Raw genomic sequence first — 25755 nt, forward strand, 5'->3', positions numbered from 1 at the left:
TATGAAATGTAATAAATAGAAACACCAAATGAACAACGTTCACAGTCAAAATGTAATCCTTATTATAACGATTAATGTATATCAAATTCCAGATGGCCTGAGCGGTTTCCAGATTACTTTCGGAGTTAGTCTCTTTCACAGCTTCATTCTTACGCCTGATAACGATATGATTCGTCCAGAAATACGACGGAATACCATAAATGTGTAAGTGCCAAAATCATTTACATGAGTGTTAAAATAATGGCAATTATTGAATAATTTCATGTCATGCGATAAACCTTTAAAGATTTACCGAATATCCAAGGTATCATGCTGTCACGTGTGTATTATAAGGGCATGCGAAAACATGATTATTGTAATGACTAGTTCGCGTGTCACGTTGTTTGTTGCATTATTATGGACACCTAAGTTGTGTTGTGCGAATAGGGTTGAAAGAGTTTGTATTATATTCTAAAATTTAATAATTAAGTTGATGTGATGTTGAATTTAATCTGTTTTTAAGCTTTATTTCATAAAAAATGGTGACAGGTTAATGATATGTGTTCTCTTGATGACTATACCACAGACCAGATGATTCGTATTCACGTTCTTTTTATATAAACCAAGATGTTCAGATACGATAGTGATATTTTGCTACATTGGATAGCAAAAGCCATTGAAATATGTTGTTAGTATTGAAAGGGAATACAACAAAATTAAACACAACTCAAAAAACAAAACAATACAAACATAGATTAGTGTTTGATCATTACATTTTGTGAGTAGTAAAATAAAGTACAAGAAAATGGGACATCCGGGATATTGTGAAAGGTGTGATTTGAAAATTGACCAAATAGGCAACAATAATTTTGCGTAACGATTTTTGAACGAACGGTAAATTCAGTTTATATTTAGAAGACATAAGCGAAGATGTGACAGCATCTCAGATAGTAGGTAAAAAGCTGTAAGAGATATTTTATATACCTCATACAAAAGATTCTACGTGTCTGATTCATATACAGGCTGCATGACATGAAGTGTTCATTATTTTCATATTTTTAACATTCGTGCAATCTGCTTATTGAAAACTAATGTCGCAATAAAGTAATGAAAATAGAAACTGTGAGAGAGATTAACATTACCTGGATTTCGTGTATTATGTTACGATTTAAAGAACAAATGATTGCTCTGTGATCAATCAAAGACAGATATGTGGGACGCATATGCATTTCTCGCGCATGTGCAAGCTTGTGGCCTCAAGCGAGGACTAACAAAACGAAAATGTGATTGGCTGATTAATTTGATTACCTTGCTCACACGTACGCACTGACCAACCACGGCAAGCGTTATTTTTGGTAACATCATGTGAGGTTGATCTAAATCTGTCTTTGATTAAAAAAAAATTCCAATTAAAGAAGCTCATATAACATCAGTTTGTATTAAATAAAAGTAAACTCTGCAGAATGAACTAGAAGCTATTTTTCCATGCAGTCCATGAGCGATATGATTGCAGCATGTTGCTGAAGCATTGTAAGCCAGTGTGTTGGTTTTTATTCTGCTAGTCTACGGGGGTGTCAAATAAGGGTTTCATAGCAACACAAAAAGAATCAGGTATGAGGTATATAAAACGTCGTCAATTTACCGCTTTAAAAAAAATTATTTTACGAAATAAACTACTACCACCTGACTTGGTAGACCTCTTCACTACATTGATAAGTTTTAGATATCAACTTTATTTGCAGGAATGTAGCTATATCAATAATAAACATCTTGTTTTATATTTTAAAACATAAGAACACTTGAATCAAAAGTTTAATGGACTGTTTCTTTGTTTGTTAGTTTGTTCGTGCGGAGACACGTTTGGGTCCTGATGGGACCATGGGTGATAGTCCAGATGGTTCTGATGGACCTGATTGTCCTGATGGGAAACTCGGGTCATGATGGGCTCAAACAAAATGCCCAAGCCAGTAGGAAAGAAAAGAGAAACAGATGTGTAGGTAAAGATCAAGTAAATTAAGTGAAAATGTTGCTGTCAGTCTCTGCTATCAAGTTGAAAATATTGACCCCACAATATAGTCCATGAGCGTAAAAAAACCCAAAAAACAAGCGGCGCTATTTATTATTACTAGCTTTATTCAGTTATTCCATACCGAGTTATATATCAAGTATGCGTGGCAAGTAGACAATTCATAATCCTCAACTCCAGGTCACTGGTTCGAGCCTTAGTGGAATCTTATGTTTGTTTATAGCAAAGTATGTGCATTCAATTTCTGAGTGCACAATAAAAGATGAACTGAAATGGGTCTTGGGAAAAGGGAAAGGAGATTATAAAACTGCACATGCAAGAAACTATAGAGTGTATAATGATCATCGTAACAAATGTATTTTGTACATTTAAGGTTCAAACAAGTTTGATCTATATTGATGCGTAATATTAGGTAATGTCCACAATTCGGATATTCGCTGTCGTAGTGCACGTTAGAATATGACTGTTGCTAGGTCAACTGGATCACGCTTTCTTTGTTACGAACCACTGATCGAAATGATCACAACACAAAGCCTATGGCATATCAAAATTCGGAACAGGTGTATGAGCCCAGGCTTGGAGCAGTAACCAATGGTTACTAACGTGCACTACGACAGCGAATTGAGATGCACGTCGTAAGACCGGACTCAAATAAACACCAGTCGCCATTATTATACTTCATTCTTACACCACTCAGTGTCGGCAGCCTCTAAATAATAATTTTTTCCCTGAAATGAATCGCGTCCTAATACTCCGTTGGTGAGCGACGGGCGATTGGTATTTCACCAATAAGATAGCTAAGATAGAAAAGGAGTACTATCTGATGGGCTAGAAACCGATCGCTAGATCGCTCAGTGATGAATGTACAAACTCATATGTAGAAATGCAATCCAATGCTATATTTACGCGCACTGTGGTCATCAATGGTGACGTAAATTCCATATGCAAATATTGCAGATTTTATTTTAAGCTTGAAACTAAGAGAGGAGATAAAAATCAATCCAAATACTGATGAAAACGAAGTAACTGAATAGTAATTATATTATATCTTAAGAATTACAAAGAGGAGTATTAACTTCATACTGAAACATGTAGAAGAGCTTCGAGAACTCTGAATTTAATATTCCTTTTACAATAATTCTCTATAATTTACAATTTTGTTCAGCTTTACACAATTTTGAGAACATTCAACATTCAATATGTATAATTTAGCATCATCACTTATCAACAATTGTTATTACCAAATGAAGAAAAATGCCATTTTCAGCGCAAGATACAAGGTTTCATCTTATTGGCATTATGAGCAGTAAGTTATCCTCTTTGCACGTCCTCATCGTCGGCAAGAGCGCGGACAGTAGAGAGCTCCTCCTCCTAAAAATCCCAACAAGAATTAAGGCTGGTGTGATTTTTATAGGAGGGTACTTTTAGTTTGTGTCTAAAATTCCAGTTATGTCAAGGGAGCCCATAGCGCCATTAGGCCAACGTTTAGGGTATTTGCTTTATTCCGACAGTATTAATTACTGACTTTGACTTGTAAAAGAAATTTACATAGTCCCAGGCGGGAACAGAAGTTGTCGATTGCGATAATGACATTAAAAAGTTAATCAAATATATGAAAAATGGTTATTCATTTGCATCGTATGATAATTTACATCCAAATATAAATTATAATAACAGGTAGACACATGTCATTTATGTTGTTATTGTTCAAAAATGTATTATAACAATTTGTAATTTCCAAGATAAATCAAATAAATATTCAATTGATACTGTGATATATCTTTGATACTGAACAGTTATGATCAAGTTTAATTTAGATAAATACAATCAATAATCACCAAATATTCAACGACAATATTTACTATACCACACCAAAGTGCATCTAAACGGAAATAATGTCAGCCTTATCATTTCACATGTAAATGATATAAAGCTAAATTCTCAAATAAATAATATTGTTAGAATGGATGTTTGGGTACCAATCATAATAAGCCAGATTATTGACCATTCCGTTGAATCTCGATACCAGAAACAAAATTCGGCTTTGCAAGCAATCACACATTGGAAAAAAAGAGCACTTTATAAAATATATTGCTTTACAACAATCAAAATACTGCTACTAAATTGCTTGAGGTTGCAATGAATAAACTGGTGACCATTCGGCAGTGAATAAAATGCAGCCCTCCAGACACTTTGTGTCTGTAAATTGAATGCAGACCTACTGGCCCGCAGAATTCGACCCTTTTATCAACATACCTAACTACTTATATGAACAAGTAATTTTTTCTTCAACAATTTTCACCTGCTTAGTGAGAGGCCTTTTGGTAAAGGAAAATACAAGTATGTTTCAGACCACTGTCTTCTATGACTTTCTTATAAATGTGTTTAAATTCGCCATACGAATTCGCAGACGATACTATAATTTGGTCTGCGAGGAGTTCATCTTGCACTTGCTTTTCCTAGAGATAATACACACAATGCATTGTTATATTACCAGTGGCTTCTGCGGCCTCAAGTCGTGATTGGTAGTGACGTCATTGCGTGTTTAGGGCGTAAATTCGAAACGTGCGCGCCGTTTTCGTAATCACGGCATAATTCTTTCGCATATGAATGGGGCACAACCGTAATGCTCTATCAGATACAGAGACGCATTGTGAGGTCACCACCAATCTCTAGATGAAAAGCAGTATAATTACCTGGATAACCAGTGAGTATCACATAGGTACACTCAACAGTTGGTACACTCTAGGTAAAGTAATACAACTTTTTGGCTATTTGCATAGGTTTAGAGTATAAGAGTTGCCCCTCGTAAAAATATTAGGAATGAGGTGTAGATGTTAGTATAAAAATTATTGACCTTTTCGATAACTCCCAGAATCCTTTGCAGGTTGCTCATGCGTATAATAAACTGCGCAGTAACGCTGTGCTTATCGACGATTACGTATTCTGGGTTAGATTCACCATTTCGGTAAATCCCATAAGCCTTTGCGAGTGCACCTGAGTGTCTTGAGATATCACGCCGATCTGCGCCGATGCGCACATCGTTTAGCGAACATCGTTACAGCGCATTGCAAGTCGTTGTGTACTCGCAAAGGCTTATGGGATTTAACGAAAAGGTAAATTAGCCAAGGCTTTCGAATTACTAAAATGGTCGATTAACGAAGGAAAAATTAACTGTTTTCTTCATATTTTCATGATCTTTAGGAATAGTTTGTTCAAGAACTGTTTATTTGATTTCAAAAGCTGTCTAGTCAAGTTATGTAAAATTAATCAATATCTGTTTGATATAGCAACATTAGAAATTTAAAATACACAAAATAATGTATAGTACTTGCAATGTATAAATAATGCAGCAGCTCAGTAAATGTGATTACATTACATTGTGATCTTTTCGGGTAAACACATATACACAACAATTCATTGCTTGGTATGTTTATACAACATACAAATATACTGCTTTCAAGTACTCAGCCTCTATCTATGTAGGTAGGTCAGTTTGCTTTTGATTGTGGTACAATTGGCATGAAGATTAAAGGTGCCGATAATATGATACTACTTGTACCACAAATTACACAAATCAGGAAAATCCAGAGAAAGATACGATCTATTACCATGGCGACATACTTCCAATCGTCTGTCATCTGGAAAACAAACAAAAAGGATAACTTAGTGTCCACTAAAGATAACGAAACCGTTGATTTAAGCGCTAGAAACGTAAACGTAAATATCGACTTCAATTCTGATAACTAGGCCAGAGGTCAGAGAAAATAAATAATAAGAGAGAGTTCATATATCGGGAGTTTGATGTGCTCAAATTAGTTTAAGTTTCTTGAAAGGAACACCAAGATCCAAAGACAGACGGCGTGTTCATTGCAAGGAATTGACATGTCGATAACATTTGAGCCATCCCATATGAAATACAAGATTATTCCAAGCCAGATGAGACGCTGTTCAATTTCATTAAATCAACAATGTTCTGAGGCTATAATTATTTCTTCAATCCAAGCAAAACAATTGCAATAATTTGTTTCTAAATTGATCAAAACAGTTGAGAATATCGCAGAGCCTCATGGGACTGTGTTCTGATGTACGTTTAATTAATGTTATTTCTATTGCCGGGGAAATCAGTCGCAAAAGAAATGAACTCTTTACATGATTACATGTTGTCGTGTACCACGTACATTTAGTTTAATAAAGGTTGACGACTTGAAGAAAGGTAAACTGCGAGGATCGTCTGGTAACTTCAAGGCGAATTCATTTTTAAGTACGAGTATTTATTATCATTACCTATGTTTTCAAAATGTAAGACTAACTTTAAAGGCCCATTCAACGATTGTTGAACCAGACAACCTTAAATTGACTATAATTCCCGAATTTTGCATAAGTTTTACTTCCGTTTTTAATATTTTCTTATCGCACGACAATGTTGTCGAATTCGGCATGGTATGGCGATAGTAGTAGACACCGGACATGAACCGAGGATAACATCATATCTTTTCAGAACAGGTTACTCACATTTTGTTCATGATATATGTGACCGTACACCACGTGTAAAATGGGCATGAAGGTCGTATTCATAGGTACCTCAATTTGGTGCTACGTGTACCTCATTTAATGAGATACACGTAGCACCAAATTGAAATACCTATGAATATGACCTTCATGCCCATTTTACACAGTAACTCAGAATACAATTGAGGACATTTACGGCTCATTCGTGGTGTACGGTCACATATTGTGGTCAAAACCGCTTATATATAATTGTTGTTCGTTTGGGGGTGCAATGGGCTATTCCATCTAAAATCCACACTACCCCTGTGGAAGATTTTGGAAGTATGCTCCACAGGGGGAGTATGAATTTCAAATGGATTACACATTAGGCAACTTCATTTGAAACTCACCTCCATCTCACTCTGTGTACGATTCAGGCTGAATCATTCTCGGAGGGTGTATGAAAATCAAATGGAGCTGTCTAATGTGCATTAAATTCGATTGAAATTCATACTTCTACTGTGGAACATATTTCCAAAATCTTCCACAGAGAAAGTGTTGATTTTAAATGGAATAGTGCAATGTTTTGTACAGAATACCTCTGAATATGCATTAAACATAAAGAAGTAGACCCCGATTGGTTTTAAACCCCATTTGATTGATATTTTCATGACCTATACTGGTAAAGTCTAAATAAGTTGAACAACAATTAATTGGGAAAATTACAATATTCATCATACTTACAGCGTGAAAATCATCTTCATTTCTGAAATGGTCTGAAACAAATTTAACCCCTCCTACAGCCTGTTGGAATTCCCTAGCATACTTTCTAATTGGGTGTTCTGGGTCTATATCGCCATCATAGAAAGTTTGGAGTCCGTATCTTTCTGAGCTGTAATTGTCATATATGTCTCTGTTATAACCAGCCATTGCTTCAACGTCTCTATGATGCAAGCTTACATCTTTCATTTCAACATAACTTGCTGAACTTTCAGTGTGCTTGAATTTACTTTTGTATTTACAGTACGTTTCTGGTTTCTTTGGTCGCTTCATGAAAAGCATTGGTGGAAGTGTATCTAGAAACACCTTTCTCACCCATGGTCGCATGACGTGAGTGCTGGGTCCTCGATAATGAATATTCAATACTATAACTGTTATCACAATAGACAATGTCACCAAAATCATAGTAAACAATAAATAACGTCCAATGAGTGGAATAAGAAGTGATGTTGGAGGAATAATTTCGGCAATCAGCAGTAGAAACACAGTAAGTGCCAAAAGTACAGATATACACAGAGTGATTTTTTCTCCTGAATCTGACGGCAAGTAGAATACCAAAACAGTAAGAAATGAAATGAGTACGCACGGTAGAATAAGATTCACGGTATAAAACAGAGGTTTCCTCCGAATGATAAAATTGAATGTGATGTCTGTGTAAATTTCGTCGCAGCAAGGGTATTTTACAGTGTTTTTGGTTGCTGGTGTGTCAATAATATCCCATTCACCAGACTCCCAATAATCTTCAAGATCTACTTTATCTTTGCTCGGACTCAAATCTACTAAGGCTCCATCGTATGTCCACGATCCAAATTTCATGATGCACTCCTGTTGGTCAAACGGGAAATACCGGACGTCAATCGTACAGGCGCTCTTGTAGATCGCTGGAGGTAACCAATAGACTCCTCCATCGAAAGATAACAATGCCTTTGTCATTAATGTCACTTCGTAATTGCCATCAGCACTAGAAAGAAAATTGAAATGGAGGACGAGTCACGTGACATGTTGCAGTTACAAACTTATTTCAAATTAGTTTAATATATTTTAATATATTTAAAAATACTATAATTAAATACTTTAATATATTAAGTAATTTAGTTTAGTACAATAAATTTGTACTTTTATGGTTATTTTATTGTTATTGAGTAGAGGACTCAATGTCCTTTCAAATGAATGAAAGAACCTCATGAAAGAATTATTAAAATCAATCATTAATAGTCCAGTTGTTCTAATTCCCGTACATTACTTCAGAAAACTAATCGACCTATTGGGTCAACTTAGAATGAGACGGGAGCTTTATATTATTAATGCTATAAATATGGTTTTCATATAATTTTCTTACTTGTTATAGAGAACCAAATCTGGTAACCATATACTAGACGATGGGACACGTAGGACCTTGATGTTTTCATAATCACTGGTATTCCATTGCAACCTGTAGTCAGTCCAACTCTGCACGTGCAAAACACAAATGAAAAGTTAGTTGTGACGTAATTAAAACATGACGAAGCAACTTTAAACTTATAAAAATAAAGAAAAGTTTTGTCTATAAACAAAATAATGTTGAAATTCCGTAACATGATGATTTGACAGGCATGTGTGAGGAGATATCACGTGCACACTCTTTGATTTTATTAATGTTTTTTATCGTCACCATCTCTCAAGCATGTCAAGATCAAAATTGTAATAACTGCCGGAGCCCGCCACTCCAGTAGGTTAAGTTTTAAGGTTAGAGTTAGTGATAAGATTAGGGTCATGGTAGGATAAGGGTTGGGGCTAAGAGGTCGCAATGTTGAGATTTACATTGGGGAAAGGGCTCGTTGGGGAGACTCATTGGATTATTTGCATAAAAAAAAAAAAAAAAAGTGTTCCCTTGATTATTAGATTATACCTATTAGACCTACCTGTTTTAGCCAAACATTTGTCGTCATTATTTGATTCTTCTCATCCTAGCAATGATAAATAAAAGTAAACAATGTCACTAGCGTTGTATTTTAATTTGAGTTCAAAATGTAATTATTTTTTGATCACGTTTTGAAAGTTGAAGAAAAAGAAATTCAACCTATTCGGGGATTTGTTGGACGATAAAATGAACATAATTTTTGACTCAAAACGGTCTAATTACTCATCTCATTAGGCAATGTTTTGTCGCTCGCTTCCAGCGACTAAATTAGAAGTATAGTTATATAGCAAGAAATGCCAATTAGATCCGGGGAATTTTCATGTCAGAGAGTGAGTGGAAGCGGAATTCGGAATTGTTAGATTTGGACTTCAACAGTCCGCCCTAATCTAAGAATGTAAGAACTAAATTTTAATCACCCAAATAATTCAAAGCCTGTGAATTCGCAAATAGATTCATCAAGACTGTCCAAATACAATCATATTGAATGTTCTTAAACAAATCCAAGAAAAGGTGATGTTGACATACCTCAATGACGTTTCGTGCTGTATCACAGTACTTTCTCAAATTGAATGATCAGCTTTGAGCTTTCTCGTCGGTTGCTTCATATTGATAGCTGACGTACATACTAACAGTGCCATCTACGTCAGCTACCAATAGGAAGCAACCGACGAGAAAGGTCAAAGCTGATCATTCAATTTGAGAAAGTGTTGTGATACAGCACGAAACGTCATTGAGGTATGTCAACATCACCTTTCCTTGGATTTGTTGAAATCATTTTATATAACGTAACGTAAACTTTAGTTGTGCTAAAAGTGTCTCATATTTAATGTTTACACCCAGTAAATGCAAAATATAACGATAGGGTTTTTAATTTTATAATTATTGTCAACTTTTATACAGGCTGAATCCAAAATGACAAATACCATCACTTTTCACCGATTATATATTAAAATACAATAGAAGTATCACATAATTGTAAGTTATTGTAGCCATAAAATATCATTAGTCTATGAATTCTGATAATTGTTTTCAAAATTGATGAGTGTACCAATCATTTTAATACATTATACATCTACACAATGAGAAATTTTTACATGACATTATGTAGAGAATCTCATAACAATCCGCTGTCGTAGTGCTCCAAGCCTGGGCTTATACACCTGTTCCAAAATTTGATATGCTATAGGCTTTGTGTTGTGATCATTTAGACCAGTGGTTCGTAAAAAAAGCGTGATCCAGTTGACCTATCCACGGTCATGTTCTAACGGGCACTACGACAGCGAATTAAGTATCATTTACCTCAGAACTATGTAATATTTACTAAAATATATAAAAGTTATAATTTAGTAAATATTACGTAGTTCTAAGGTAAATTGTACTTTATTATTATGAGGTTCTATACTTACATAACGTAATGTATTCTTATTCAGTGTAATCTTATTCAGCCGTAACTGTTGTTTGAAATTGAATCAAAAATACTTGCTAAAAATAGTAAGTCCAGTATTTTGATTCAATTCCAAATTTCATGTTACTACAACTGGACGACTGAGAACATTAACAATTTGTAACTGTTGTTTCTTACCACATCGATAAGCTGTGACATAGTCAAAGCAAAGTCAACTGATACAAGTTGTGAAGTATTCTGTACAGGGCGGATGAGTCGATTGTAATCCTTGAAGAGCATATCAAATAGTTTCTCTTCTGCATCGGAAGCGTCACAACCTATAAAAGCGAAAACGGGAAACATATTGAAGCACCCTCCTCACAAAGTAATACTATTACAAAATCATTTTTGTGATTTGTCTCGAAAGTTATCTAATAAAATAATCAAATTATACCAATGAAACTATAATGACGTTATTGATGACGATGATGATGATAATTGCAACAATATCGATAACAATACTGATAGGAGGGCTTAATGATGATGACGATAATAATAATAATAATAATAATAATAATAATAATAATAATAATAATAATAATAATAATAATAATAATAATAATAATAATAATAATAATAATAAAAACAATACTACATTATGATAAATTAGTGAAATCAGGAGGACATGACCCCTTTTAGGTATCTGTCAGAAGAACAGAGTAATTTAATAGATAAGTGCCTGGGCAGAGCCAATTCACCCAGCAAAAAAAAAACAGTATTGAATAAAAGATAAAACCATACTCTAGTACATGCATAATCTGCCAGCACATAATGCAATGAATGTTTAGTAAATAGGCAGAGATTGTTATGATAGAAGTGACAGATTAAATATAATCGAGCTGGGATATATTTTAACCATACCGCAATCGTTTTATATACCTCATACATAAGACCCTCACTGTTTCTTACCTCATACTCAGTATACCAATGCATGCTATGTAAGTCGTGGACTTTTGTTACAAAGATTCAACCTACATCTCGCATTGGTGCTCATGCATCAGGTACTAGGTTCGAACTCCTGACCTCCCTTTTATTCTGCTTTGCTTTTCCACTGAACTTGTGTAATTTACATCTTGCCGTTGTCTGTCTGTTGCTAATACTGCATAGGTGTTACGATTTAGGTCTATCGCGTATATCAAACATTATGCTATGAACGTCTAAGATATAGCTAATATCTACGTGGGCTAGACATATTTTGGTACATAATCATGAGAAGTGGTACGCTTACATCTATTAGCCGGATTTGACAAAAACAGAATTTCAACTTTTGCATGTACGCCATCATTATTTTGATGTGAATGAGACCAACAAAATTGAGGTAAAAACATACATTCGTCGTAGATGAGTTTCAAAAAATCATTGGGCATAACAAATTTGAAATGGCCTTGCATATGTGATTTTCAAAATAAGCACAGATTGCAGATGTAGACAAAGACAATTCAAGTGTTGAGAACCAGAAAGCCTTAACTACGCAATGTTTCACATTGTGATTTAAGGCTTTCTGGTTCTCAACCTTCGAATTGAAAGTCAGACTACTCTAACATATAAGATAACTAACTACTGGTCGACATATATAGCGTTACTATATAGCAGTCACAGAACAACGCTAAATATGGGAACTGAGACCTGTGACCATGGCTTTATATCAGCATATCATGATCTAATGGGAAACAGGTTTGATCAAAATTGCAATAGCAAATAAAATTCGGAACACATAAATGACTTGAGTTTTTTCTCCTGTTAAATTTGGATAAACCGTTATATTGAACATATCAATTTGAAATTAGACAATCCAGAAGTGAGTGCTGGATACATGTGGATATCTTGACCTAGTGGATTTCCTGATGGTCCAGCCAAACTGACCAAGATAATGACACAATCTTGTGCAGCCATTGTTATTGGAGGGTACTATTATCTTGTCCCATATTTGCCATTCTCCTAGACTGATGTGAATTGGTGTAACAAAAGAAATACGTCACGGTATTTTTAGAATAGAATATAGAGCACAGTCTTCCTTACTCCGTACCAGGCACATGCTTTGCACCCACATTAATGCAAGTGTTGTCGAGAACCCAGCCTCAGGCAAGCAAACCACGCGATTAAAGAAATTAAAAGAGTGCGTACCATGTAATGACCCATACCATACCATGTGATATTTTAACCCTTAAAACACGTGGTATACCATCTAAGACTTACAGTCGAAGTCAATCAGATGACAACTAGCAACTATGTATGAGGTATATAGTTGGGTGTGTTACGGAATTATGGATGATAACTGTGGGGATTTTATAGACAAATATATGGTATATATATTGCAAACGTGTTTGCATGTGTGTGATTGTATATATGGGGTGGATGCGTTAGGGTAGGGTGTAGGGTATGTGTTTATTGTATGTAGGGGTGTAGTACATGTATGTGGGTGGGTGTGGGGTGTGTGGGTGGGTGTCTTTACTAAACAAGAATGCATGAAAGCAAAACATATATACAAGATAGCCAAAAGAACACGTTTTTAGTCTTAGGAATGTATTGGCATTGCAGTGGTTAGTCATTATTTGTATAATGCAATGAGTTAATTAGTAAATTATTTTGAAGCTCAGGCTTTTTGGCTTTAGTTGGTCTGTTTGGTTGTGCTAATACTGGGTTGTGGTATATGTCGAGAAACAACATTTTTCATTCCTCACGTTTTACATTGTACTTGAAGTTGTACAACCCTCTGTTTGAGATCTTTTGCTTTTTCTCTCTCACTCTCTCTATCGCTCAACCACCCACACACCACCACCCACACCCACCCCTCACGCCAGATCACTCGCACACTACACACAACGCCATTCCCCTCCAAACACTGCCATAGGGTAAACAGGAAGGAAGACATCACCTATTAATATCATCAGCTGTTGTGATAGATTTAACATTTTATCATTGTAAACGCTAGTTGTCATGATAAAGCCCTCTAATTTGAATTACATGATATATCACTTCCAGGTTTTTAAAGCCAATCATAATGAAGAACTATACGGTAGAAGCGCTTTGGTAATATATCGTACACCATGTATACACACAAAAATGTCATAATATTGTTGTGTGTTTTAAAGATTAAGGAGCACAGCCGGTTTGGAAATCATCAATAACACTCGCTAAAGCTAATTCAAAAGAGAAAGATGAGAATGATTTAACGCTTATGCAAACGTCTTAAAATTGCAATCTAAGGAAATGGAGGAGTCATCGTCGATTCACAGTATGTCATTTGAACCAAATTCTTATTGTTCGATGCCATAATAGTGTGGTGGGCTCAGTACAACGATATTATATCAATCAATTAATTGTTTTTAACTATGACGTTTTTTTAACGTTGCAAGTTGATAACCGGTCTACGTATGGTCGGTATGTCAGGTATTAAGAAGGGATATACTTTAAAGGGTTAAAGAAGAGATTGATGGATCTCGACACGCCACTGAAGTAACGTAAGTGATTTATGTCATTGGTATGATACACGCGAGAGAGGATGCACCAGCTATCATTCACGATACTAAAATATTTAGACCATGAGTCGAACGCATAATTGTACATCACCATTAAGAACAAAGTGTACCGTGGAAATGATGAGCAACACTTTTTAAACTATCGTAATAATGTTTATTATACTGCACACGTAATTGTAAAGAGGTGTTTTAAGTAATTATGAATAATGTAATACCTCATTAACATAATGTTCAAACCCATCAATGAGATATTAAACGTGTGAGACACACCTACAAATGGCCATTAGTTTAAAACCATAATGAACGATTTCAGTTAAATTGTAATTGTATTATTCTTTATTCAAAATGTCAGGAAGGGGTTCAGGCCATTTTAAGCAGAAATGATAAGGTAAAGTAAAAGAATCCCCTTGCGGCTATTTTGGTCGTTTAAGAAGTTATATGGGGATTTATTTTGTCAATTATGACAATTTATCAAAATTGTTCTGCTGAACTACAAACACAACGAATTTGGCTGATTCGATTTGGATGTAGGATGAGACACGTGTAAACATTACAAATATGCCAGAATATCAGGTTTGGAAATAATCAACCAATTTCAAAGAGTAATATTACTGTATGAGTTTAAACTGTTTATCATTTATCGTCTATAATTCTCTTCAAGCCACTACTGTATTACATTACATACATCTTACATTCACGGTATGTTTTACATATATGCCATTTGTAAGAAAAACCTTTACCAGTTGCGCATCTTTTCAGTCAAGATTAGAGAGCGTCAATGTGATATTCAGTATTGTACTCGTTGAGCTGAAATTGCTGTGACAATGTGAACTTTTTCTTTATTTATAAGATGCCATTTTAAGCGACGTATATGCTGGCAAATAGTATGAATATTCTAAAACATGGGTTGTCATTGAATTGACAACTTGAATACTTTATCGCTTATTATTAACCAAAAAAGGCTTTACTGTGTTTCTTTCTGAGAAAAACAAGCCAAGTATTATTGTATTCTCAGTTGTTGAGTCTTGAATTTTACTTATAACTTAAACCACGAGTTGTTGTCAGCCATTTTGAAAGTGAATAATACATAGAAGAAGCGGAGGTGCATTGGTGTATTGTTGGTGCTCGAGGTGGAATGTCGTGTATGCCGAAGTTGTACAAACCCTGTAGTTATACTTCTCTAATAACAACCCTGTGTCACATCCTATTCATAAAAGAACATATAAATTTACGACATGCTCTTAAATATTTTATTGATGAAATTTACGCATTTTTGAAGAATAATTTAACAATATTAGCTGGGATTATTAGAGTTGTTTAAAATCAAATTCTAATATTATTGTATACATAATTTTTTGTTAGGAATAGTCTATAAATATATATAATGAAGGCCATTTGGCCGAAACGTTGGATAAAGCCCGGAGTACTTTGAAACATCACCAGTACTTATTTCTTTCTCCTAAATATATGACACATATCCATCGCTTGTCCATTTTCATTTTTCAAATGACAACACTTCGTTAGGTATCATTTTTGACTTCATATATTGCATATGAATAAAAAAAAAATGAAAGTTAGCACCTGTGCCCATTGAATATTTATAACAAAAATATCATTACTTTAAGCTGACTTTGGACATGAAACACGAGTTACTTTGTATGTAAGAGTTACACAATTATTAGATATGAGATATGATATGAGGCATTCTTATATAAAGCCAGATGACGAATTAATGTGAAATGGAACGAATCTACTTGAAAGCATTCGAATTCACAACATAGGTACATCGTCGCTTGCATCGCTTATTGCCTTCTAGATGCTATATTGATGGGGCCACTTTAAAGTGTGCTACGTATATAACATATCGGCCATGTTGCTCCTATCGGCACTATTTTTACATGAGGCTTAATGGGGGAATATTGTTGGATATTTGCTGTACTTTCCACCGAGAAGCACGCACGTGAAAATAATGTAATTGTTGAATGCTTCTACTTATATTTCTTTTATAAAATGACATTATCAGGGATGATTAAATACGTATGTATTTGAACAAGCACGTTTATGTGGGTATATCGTGAATTTAAGTATGAATATTAGTAATATGTGTCGCTAATAGTGTGTAAATACCGACAGTCACAGGTGCAAACAAGATTTAATATTTTGACAGGTTTGAAGGAGTGTGGGTGTGTACATGTGTTGGCATGTGTATCTATAAATCTTTGCATGAGTGTGGGGAGGGTGTTGCGTAGGGTGCCCAGAGTGTATTCAGGTTCATATTATATATTATGTGGTCGGCCAAACTCAGGTTAGTGTCGTCAACCGTCGTATATGTTACATATTTCAGAAACGGACGCATTAAGGATAGGCTATATTCCGACATATGTGCGGGTGATTTTAGGTTGCGTTTTCAGATCTCCGTAGCAACATTCAGTTCTCTCGACCTTAATATTCTCGACGTTTCACGCAAAATGTTTGTCTTAAGCGGAGTCTCCGGCAATCATAACATTATGCCTTATAATGTTAGAAAAAATAATTATCAGGTACGAATCACATGGTTTTATTTAAAACAAACTCATATTGACCATTAAAAACGAAAAAAAAACACAATTGGCTCTCAACACGCGATATTAAAAATTCTCGCGCCGAAATTGTCTAAGTGCAATGACGTAATGGTTATTTGTGCTCAATTGTCGTCAGCCTTCATTGTATTTCTGGGACATTTCGGCGCCCGGGAATTTTGAATATCGCGTGTTGAGAGACGGATGTTTTTATTCGTTTCTATGGTCACTATGAGTTTGTTTTCAATAAAACCATGTGATTCGTGCTTTTAATTATATTTCTTACATATAAGGCATAATGTTGTGATTGCCGGAACCACTAACTTTTAATGTTTGGTTTTCAACAAGTCGACAACAATGATGATCATTATTATAACAATGTAAAATGAATCCTCCATTCGTCATAATTTGCTATACATACCATATGTTGGCACAATTGTTTGTATGGTTAATAATAATGAACAGATTGACACTCTCGTACTTAAGGCAATGCAATCTCAGTGATTCACGTTGAATAACTAAGGATATGGACCCATCCCGATGTATCAATATCATATCTGACAAACAAAAGTAAGCTTAGTGTTAGAAGTGAATCATGCCGTTGGCTAGAAATGAGAAGTCATTCCGTGATCCAACGTACAGTATAGCTTGTTTTGCTAACTTGAAATATGTTAAGGTTTTACACGTTCGTTTATACAGTGGATTTAAAACGATCGGAAGATAGGATAGATTGTATCATCCACGTGTATACGTGTGTTTGCCATCCATGGGTTATACAGAGGTTAAATCAAATTACCTGCATCTAAATCTTGTGAACCGATTTGAATATGACATACAATAAAGGTACAACCGACGACACAGCTGAAATGTTAAATCTTCATGGCGTATGAATACTGAGTGTATGTTACATGCATGTACATAGCAACATAGCAAACGTACATTATGGATATAGTAGTTCAGTCAATAAGCTTAGATATGATTAGAATTAACGTAGCTTTATTTCGTTTTGGATCGAGTCAGTTAAAACGACAAGGACGGATATATGTAAGCAAGTAGCAGGTGGGAGGTGTAATATTCTAGTCGACTGAGTTGTTTGTTACCAAGTAATTACCTCTAATTGACAAACAAAACCTGAAAGGGTTGCAACCTCACGAAGAGGTTGCGTGACATTTGATTAACATCACTGAGGTACTCTAGCTGGTTGTTAGATATCGTTACACGTGTGAACATGATACTAATGTCAATGGACTCAATGCAAGTATATGAGGCTGAGGTCTTGTCAGTTAAGCAATATTCTGAGCGTATGGGGTGTGGGGTTGTGTGCGAATGTTTACATTATTCCTTAGTGACAAAAAACGTCAAGTCAAACGTTGTCACAACGTCGTTCTATAACGTTTTCAACGTTATGGTGTTAGCAGAATAGTATAGGGTTAACTGTCCTAATCTGGCGACTTCATGTAATACGATAAACGTATTTCAAAAATACTTATAAAAAGATCATGTTGTATGGTGTAGATATATGAGGTTAGGATGTATAGAATAGAGACCTTTATCGTTATCACAGATTCTTCACTTTAAGATTCGAGAGAAAAGAAATTGTGTTTGGTGCATGAATTAACATTGCAATATAACCATATAATATTGTTGGGAGCTACATATATTTACACGTCACATCATTTCTTTGTTCCATATTTTCCTCCTTTCCAAATTCGCATAGCTATTGCCATTCTCAGCCCTAAACATAATGTCGGCTCACTTGCCTTTTGTACATGAAAAAACAACTAAATTATAACCCCGTACGTAATAACACGTTCGTATGCGCAAATGTGCAGTGAGACACTGTACATGCACAGCAACATCTTGACGCATTTTCAATCGCATATGGACTTTTGTGCTAACGGCACATCTTTATATTTCGCTATAGTTACTCATGAGGGCTGTATCAGGGTACCTAATTCAATTAACTCTAATCTTTTGGCATTGCCTTATGTTTTGCCTCAAATTTTCCAAAGTAATGTTCTATGGCTGGCGAACGATGTATTAAAAATACTTGTACAGGCAAATATATTATATAGAGATACAGCAAGCCCGGTAGATTTACCTACAGTGCCTTTGTTGTAAGGCACTCTCATCTTCTTGTCTATTAAGAAAAGGCTGATAACCAAAGGCCATCTTACCATCTGCTCTGACGGAAGATAGTGACATACAAAGAAATAAATCGGGCCAGGAAATGACGATATCCATGTGTCTGATTAGCGGTATTTACACCTATTTCCTAATGTTTAAAAGGCAAATAGAGTTTTATATTGCATACATTTCAGCTAGAAGAAGCTTTGCGCTTTATATTGCATGCCAAGATATTAACCGCAAAAAACGGATTGTGCTGCCATGAAGTGATAATCCTTTGTTACATTATGTCAGCAAAATAATTTTGAAGACAACATTCAATCTATCTAAGCTACGAAACCTTCTAGATAATATAATACCAATTATAAAGACTTAGAAACAATAGCATTATTAAAACTAATAATAATCGCAATAATGGGTGATTACATCTGTAGTTACATCTGACTACCGGTATTTGAGCTAGAACTTTTATGTTCATGATTATTGAAGCAACTAGTTTAGCTTGGTTTGAAGACGCAATCATTCATATGAACCGGCATTCATTTTGTTAGATTAACAATGCAGGATCAATCCCGGTAGAGTACTAAACGTCATGTGTTACCCAGGTTGAGCTGTATCCTGGTTACGCCGAGAAAGAAGGAAAGAGAAAAAACTGGGTCTTCAGATGTGTGCAGCTTCAAGACTGACATAAATGCTTTCCCTTTATGTAGATTACACTGTCGAGTTATGTTAACGATGTTGACGTATTACAAACGGAGGAACGGAGGAATGTTTTGGGATCCAGAATTACCATATCATGTTATATGCAGTTTGTTTATATTATTGTATATTATATCAGACCTATTAATTAGAATCTATATTTTCGTCTATGTAACAATCTACCAGAGTATGACTTTAATCTCGTACCGCGCAAGCTCGCACCAACTATAAAACTACAAACAGTGTGAGGAAGTACTTTTCTAATACTGCGAACATGCAATATTATATAAAATCATAAAATCGTCACCATATAGTACCTGCAAACAATGAAGATTTGAACATGAGCTATGAATTCATACCCGAAACCGACATCTGCGAATCACAAGAGGCTGACATCATAATGAACTATATAGAGGTTTGAAGATTTTTTAATATTTTATTTAGTTCTTAAACAATTTCGCTCCGCTTTACACAATTTTATTGCATTCATTGCCAGTTTAATTGGGATAATCACCTCGCTAATTCACTAATATCTTAATTGACTGTACAAGTTGCTCGCGGCGATAGTGGAACTTTTAAACAAATTAATGAAATGGTATTTTTAGCGGAAGATACAATGATTTATGTCATTGGCCAGTATGGTAATTAAGTTATTGCTCATGGCACGACCTCATCGTCGACAATAGCGCGCAGTCAATATTTGATTTCGATGGTATCGGTGATACGTACAAGAAATGAATATAGACCTAGGCGGAATAAGAAATTGTCGACAAAAAGACATAGCAGGAGATTAAATCAAATATAAAATAAAATTCAGATGAAAACATACCAGTCATATTTTAAAACAATAAAGATAACAATTAATCATTCCATGATCAATTTTTCATGAATACTTATTTAATACTGCTATTAATCTTACTTAACATTCCAGGTTATAATAAAAGTTCACTCTTGAAAAAATACAACAAAGAAATATGTATAACAAAATGAAGACACCAAGAAAATAATACTGTAATCTTGTCATATCAAACATTAAGGTCGTGATGTCGTTCAAATTTTATATGTACAAAACATTATTATTGAGAATGTGGTAACCTTCTGAAATGTATTAGAATATAGCATGTCTATCTATTTCCTATAACAAAAAAAGAACTAAAAACTTGTATAACACGGGCTATGTATAGCCTTATAAGAATCGTTTATTTCACTCGTATTTGTCCTGATGTGGTGATGGGTACCGAAAAATTATACTAGATTGTTCCAAATATTAAATATTATTCCTCATCTGCCCCTGATAAAAATAACATGGTGAATTTGTCCATTGTCTTTGTCCTTGTTTTTTTTGTTTTGTCTTTTGTTTGGTGTTAAAAATCAGCCATAATTTATATTGTAGAAAATGTTAAGTAAATCATAGACAGTAAAACCATGGCTGTCGAAAGACAAAAAAAAAAATCCAAATACAACATGCATTCATAATACTTATAGGAAATAAAGAACAATTACTTGAATGACGATTTACTTTATCATTATTACATGTACAATTATTGCTATTCATGACATGTCATGTATCAATCAATCAATCAATCAATCAATCAATCAATCAATCAATCAATCAATCAATCTATCTGTATCAATCAATCTATCCGTCAATCAATCAATAATCAATCAATAGGTTTTCAAATGGTGACAAGAGTTGCTGTTTGATTGAACCTACAAGAAACATGAGATACATCATTTCAAAATGTATCGACATTTGTTTTAAACTTTGTTAAACAAAGTCGTATATATTTCATACGTAGTCAGTGTCCATTGAAAATATACTGATTGCTCATGTACTATTAAAATCAATTAAAAAGTGTCATTAAGTACTGGCCGCCCAACCAAACTTACCTACCTGTTGATAATGACTATTCCATTTAAAATGCACACTACCCCTGTGGAAGATTTTGGAGATATGTTCCACAGAGGGAGTATGAATTTCAGATGGAATGACTGCATTAGCAGCTCCATTTGAAACACACCCTCCCTCAATAGAAGATTCAGGTTGAATCTTTCTCATAGGGTGTATGAAATTCAAATGGAGGTGCTTTATGTGTTCAATCCTTTTAAAATTCATACTACTCCTCTGAGTAACATATTTCAAAATCTTCCACAGGGGAATGGGGAGGTTCAAATGGAATAGCCCAATTTATTCATTGCTAATACAAATTGCTTGTCAATATAGTAAACACTTATATAATATAGGTCATTCAAATTCAAAATTATGACAAAAACGTTGTCTGTTTCCCTTTTCAAATAATTACCAAAAAATCAAACACAATTATCCATTAGTACAATCATACCACAGAGCAATACTGTTAGCGCTATTATTTAACAAGTAAATAATAGAAAGCAAAGAAATATTTCCATCACAAAATTCGCCATTTTTATGTGTGGATGTTTATGGGGAGATACTGCCAATCAAGAGTATTCTCCTTTTTAAACCATAACAAGGTTAATTTGAGCACGAGTTTCAACCTCACATAAACTGTATCTAAGTTTCAGGATGCCCATAGAGATAACATGCCCAATTTACCAACTTATAGCGGTTATAATGCACTTGAGTTTGCTGTCCTTTGTGTGTTTCAACAACTGGTGTGAGAAGATTAAAGGTTAAGATAATGTGATACTACTTGAACCACATATTATTACACAGTCAGAAATATCAGAGGAAGATGCGATCTATTACCATGGCACGCATGTTCCAATCTTCTGTCATCTGAAAAAATAATAAAAATATATTAACCCTTAACCTTTGATGTCTTAAACATGGCCTGTATGTGGGTTTTCTGACCAAATTAACCTCCTTATTTGGCCATTTATCCCTCAAAGCCCAAAGCGCAATTTATTCCACTCTTGCACAATATTCATCAGTTTAACTTCAAAATGGAAAAAAATTATACCGCAAATTCTGTCGCCAAAGAGGTGCCAGATTCACTATATATTTCAAAAAGAAATGCTTTCCAAGCCCCACCCCCAAATGTTAAAAAGAAATCTACGCCACTGGGCACTTTTGTGATTTATCCATAACAGTTAGAGCCTCATGGAAAGTCTCATGGAATTTTGTTCTGATGTAACCCCGTACGTTTATTTAATGTCATTTTCTATTTCAGAAAATGAGTCGCTTGAAAAAGAAATGACCTCTTGACATGATTACATGTTGTCATGTACATTTCCATGATAATGGTTGTTGAATTTAAGAAAGGTGAACTGCTAGGGACTGTCTGTTAAGTTAAAGTATTGTTTTGGCTATTTGTGTTTTCAAATTTTTGAGACTACTTAAAATGCGACGATTAGTTTTAAAGCATGAATTTAGGTTGCTATTTTGTCGACCCTGTCAAAAAAAAGCAATTAAGTAATTCACTACTAATACTTTACAGCGTTAAAATCATCTTCATTTGCTGAAATGGTCTGCGATCAATTTGACTCCTTCTGCACCATGGTAAATTCTCTTGAATACTTTCTAGGTGCTCTTCATCGATTTCGCCACTGTCGTCAGCGAAAGTTTGGAGTCCGCTCTTTCCGAGCTGTGATTGTCATATATTTCTCTGTTGCCGGTGGCCATTGCTTCAACGTCTCTGTGATGTGAGCCAATTTCTTTCATTTCAAGGTAAATGGGTGACGTTTCAATGTTTTTGTATTTACTTTTGTATTTGCAGTACGTTTCGGGTTTATTTGGTCGCTTCATTAAGAGCAGTGGTGGCAGTGTTTCTAGAAACACCTTTCTCACCCATGGTCGCATGACGTGTGTTCTAGGCCCTCGATAATGAATATTCAATACTATAACTGTTATCACAATAGATAATGTCACCAGAATCATAGTAAACAATAAATATTTTCCAATGAGTGGAATAGTAAGTAATGTTGGAGGAATAATTTTGACAATCAGCAGTAGAAACACAGTAAGTGCCAAAAGTACTGATATACACAATGTGATTTTCTCTCCTGAATCTGACGGCAAGAAAAATACCAAAACAGTAAGAAATGAAATGAGTACACACGGTAGAATAAGATTCACGGTATAAAATAGAGGTTTCCTACGGATGATAAGATTGAAGGTGATGTCCGTGTAAATGTTGTCGCAGCAAGGATATTTCACTGTATTTTTGGTTGCCGGTGTGTCAATAATATCCCATTCTCCAGACTCCCAATAATCTTCAAGATCTACTTTATCATTGATCGGGATCAAATCTACTTTGTGTCCATCATATGTCCACGATGCAAATTTCAAGGTGCACTCCTGTTGATCAAATGGGAAATAGGTAACGTCAATCTTGCAGGAGCTTCTGTAGATTGCTGGAGGTAACCAATAGATTTCTCCATGTGAAGATAACAATGCCCTTGTCATCAATGTCACTTCGAAATTGCCATCAGCACTGGAAAGAAATTTGGAATACTCATATAAATTAATGATAATTGCAGTAAAGGAACGAAAGATTTTAGGTAAATAACATTGCTTTTAAACGCCTTTGCTCCAAATTACTTTATATTTGTTTTCAAATTATTCTAATTATTGAAGGTTGTTGATGTAACGCATAGTGTTTTCTGTTTCACAAATAACCTTATTCCAAATTTTGAGTTAAATTGTTCCAGTGGTTTGGATTCTGGAAGCCCATAATAATGTGGTGAGATCGAGCAAAATCAGTTTTAAGTTGGACATATTTAATTTTCAGTTTCTAATAGGATTTTAAACACCATTTGCAAAGCTATATTTTGCAGAAAAAACAAACAATTGAATTTGGTCAATCAGTTCAAAGAGTTTCCAAAACAATAGGAAACAAAAGTAAATACTTCCGTTGTTAATAGGCTGTATCTTAAAATCAATATTCCCGACTTTGGACTGATTTGGTTTGATTACACCACATATGGAACAACACATGACTTCCTGGGCTGTATACCACTCATTAAATTAGCATGTGATTGTAAACCCACCTATGCGAAAAATATTTCAGGCCTAAATAGTCGTTACTGAAGTTATGAGAAAAATATGATCTTTCACGTGATACCAGAAAGCTGCATTTTGATGAGGTAAACTGTGTGGAAGAGGCTGTTAATAGGGTCACCAAGCTTTAATGCTATAAATATGCAGTTGGTGTCATTGAAAGCTTGTATTAAAATTGGCAATGCAAAAACGTGACTTATCTTTTTTTGTGGGAGTGGGTCAAATTTATGATAAAAACTTACTTGTTATAAAGAACCAAATCTGGCAACCATAACATTTCTGATGGTACACGCAGAATTTGGATGTTGTCGAACTCACTTGCATTCCACTGCAGCCTGTAGTCAGTCCAGTTCTGCATGTGCAAAACACATATGAACATTTAGCTGTGACGTAATAATGACATGACGAATCAGCTTTAAACAAAATCAAATTTTGTCTTCAAATCAAAACTAAAATGCTTTTGTTCATTTTCAAAAAATGCGTAATAAGCTAAATTTGTCAAGCACAGTATGCATGTTCGAAGAGATCTCACCATGATCAGGTGCGCGCTATTTCCTACTCTTTATCGTTTTCACCCTAAACGTCTGCCAAGTGCACAACTTTTCAATAACGGACGTCATACCAATAGACTAGGATACCGATTAGGTTTCAAAGTTCTATTAAAGAATAGGGTCATGGTAGGATAAGGGCAGGCATCATGGCGAAGGGAGTGGCACGTGACGGTATGTGCCAGTCAATAGGCCCTCTTTTTTAAAGTCAAACATGATCCCCCTTTTGTAGGTGCGGCAACCCAATGACCCTTTTTTTCTAGAATTGTATCATGAAAATGCCACAAAATAATTTGGAAACTTTCAAATTCTCTTATTGCAGCAAATTTGTAACAAGAAATACAATTTTGCTTAAATTTTTTTTCAAAATTTGATACCCAATGACCCACTTTATTCCAAAATATTATACCCAATGACCACCTTTTTCATTTTGTTTGTACCCAATGACCCCCTTTTTTTTAAAACAACGTTTTTTACCGATAGGTCCATACTTCGCGACGCCGGTAAGCTACATACCCGTCACTTCTAACAATGTCTAAAGCTGGGTGCCCCCCTCCCGGGTTGAAATTAAGAGTTCGTAATGTTGGGGTTAGCATTACCTACCTGTTTTAGCCAAACGTTTGTCGTTATAATTTGATTCTTCTCATCCTAGCAATAAAAATACAAGTAAAGAGTGACACCAAATTAGAATTAGAATTTTAGGTTATAATTTACACTGAGTGCAATCTCATCATACGGATTTG

General features: G+C 34.9%; 3 protein-coding genes across 3 annotated transcripts in view; all 3 read right to left on the bottom strand.

The window, feature by feature from the left end:
• The window catches only part of LOC140171673 (neuronal acetylcholine receptor subunit beta-4-like), a 141204-nt gene that overhangs the window by 10732 nt on the left and 104717 nt on the right, over window positions 1–25755 (bottom strand).
• On the bottom strand, window positions 3089–10923 carry LOC140171674 (neuronal acetylcholine receptor subunit alpha-2-like). Its single transcript, XM_072194967.1, has 5 exons — window positions 10759–10923; window positions 9178–9222; window positions 8616–8725; window positions 7241–8237; window positions 3089–5646 (listed from the first exon to the last, which is right to left on the bottom strand). The coding sequence occupies exons 1-5, from the start codon at window positions 10921–10923 to the stop codon at window positions 5497–5499; spliced, it is 1467 nt and encodes a 488-aa protein (XP_072051068.1). The 3' UTR covers window positions 3089–5496.
• LOC140171676 (neuronal acetylcholine receptor subunit alpha-3-like) lies at window positions 22973–25696 on the bottom strand. The gene is made up of 3 exons (XM_072194969.1): window positions 25616–25696; window positions 24707–24816; window positions 22973–23898 (listed from the first exon to the last, which is right to left on the bottom strand). Exons 2-3 carry the CDS (start codon window positions 24739–24741, stop codon window positions 22986–22988), a joined length of 948 nt encoding a protein of 315 aa, XP_072051070.1. The 5' UTR covers window positions 24742–24816; window positions 25616–25696; the 3' UTR covers window positions 22973–22985.

This window comes from Amphiura filiformis, chromosome 15 (genome assembly GCF_039555335.1).
Source record: "Amphiura filiformis chromosome 15, Afil_fr2py, whole genome shotgun sequence".
Lineage (NCBI taxonomy): Eukaryota > Metazoa > Echinodermata > Ophiuroidea > Amphilepidida > Amphiuridae > Amphiura > Amphiura filiformis.

Excerpts from the sequence above, each read along its gene's own strand:
- LOC140171674 (XM_072194967.1), bottom strand. The coding sequence starts at position 10,923 with ATGTTTCCCGTTTTCGCTTTTATAGGTTGTGACGCTTCCGATGCAGAA. Across the intron at positions 9,223-10,758 it reads TGTCACAGCTTATCGATGTG|GATGAGAAGAATCAAATAAT; the intron begins GTAAGAAACAAC and ends TATCATTGCTAG. Across the intron at positions 5,647-7,240 it reads ATGAAGATGATTTTCACGCT|ATGACAGACGATTGGAAGTA; the intron begins GTAAGTATGATG and ends TTTGTTTTCCAG.
- LOC140171676 (XM_072194969.1), bottom strand. The coding sequence starts at position 24,741 with ATGTTATGGTTGCCAGATTTGGTTCTTTATAACAA. Across the intron at positions 23,899-24,706 it reads GATTTGGTTCTTTATAACAA|TGCTGATGGCAATTTCGAAG; the intron begins GTAAGTTTTTAT and ends ATTTCTTTCCAG.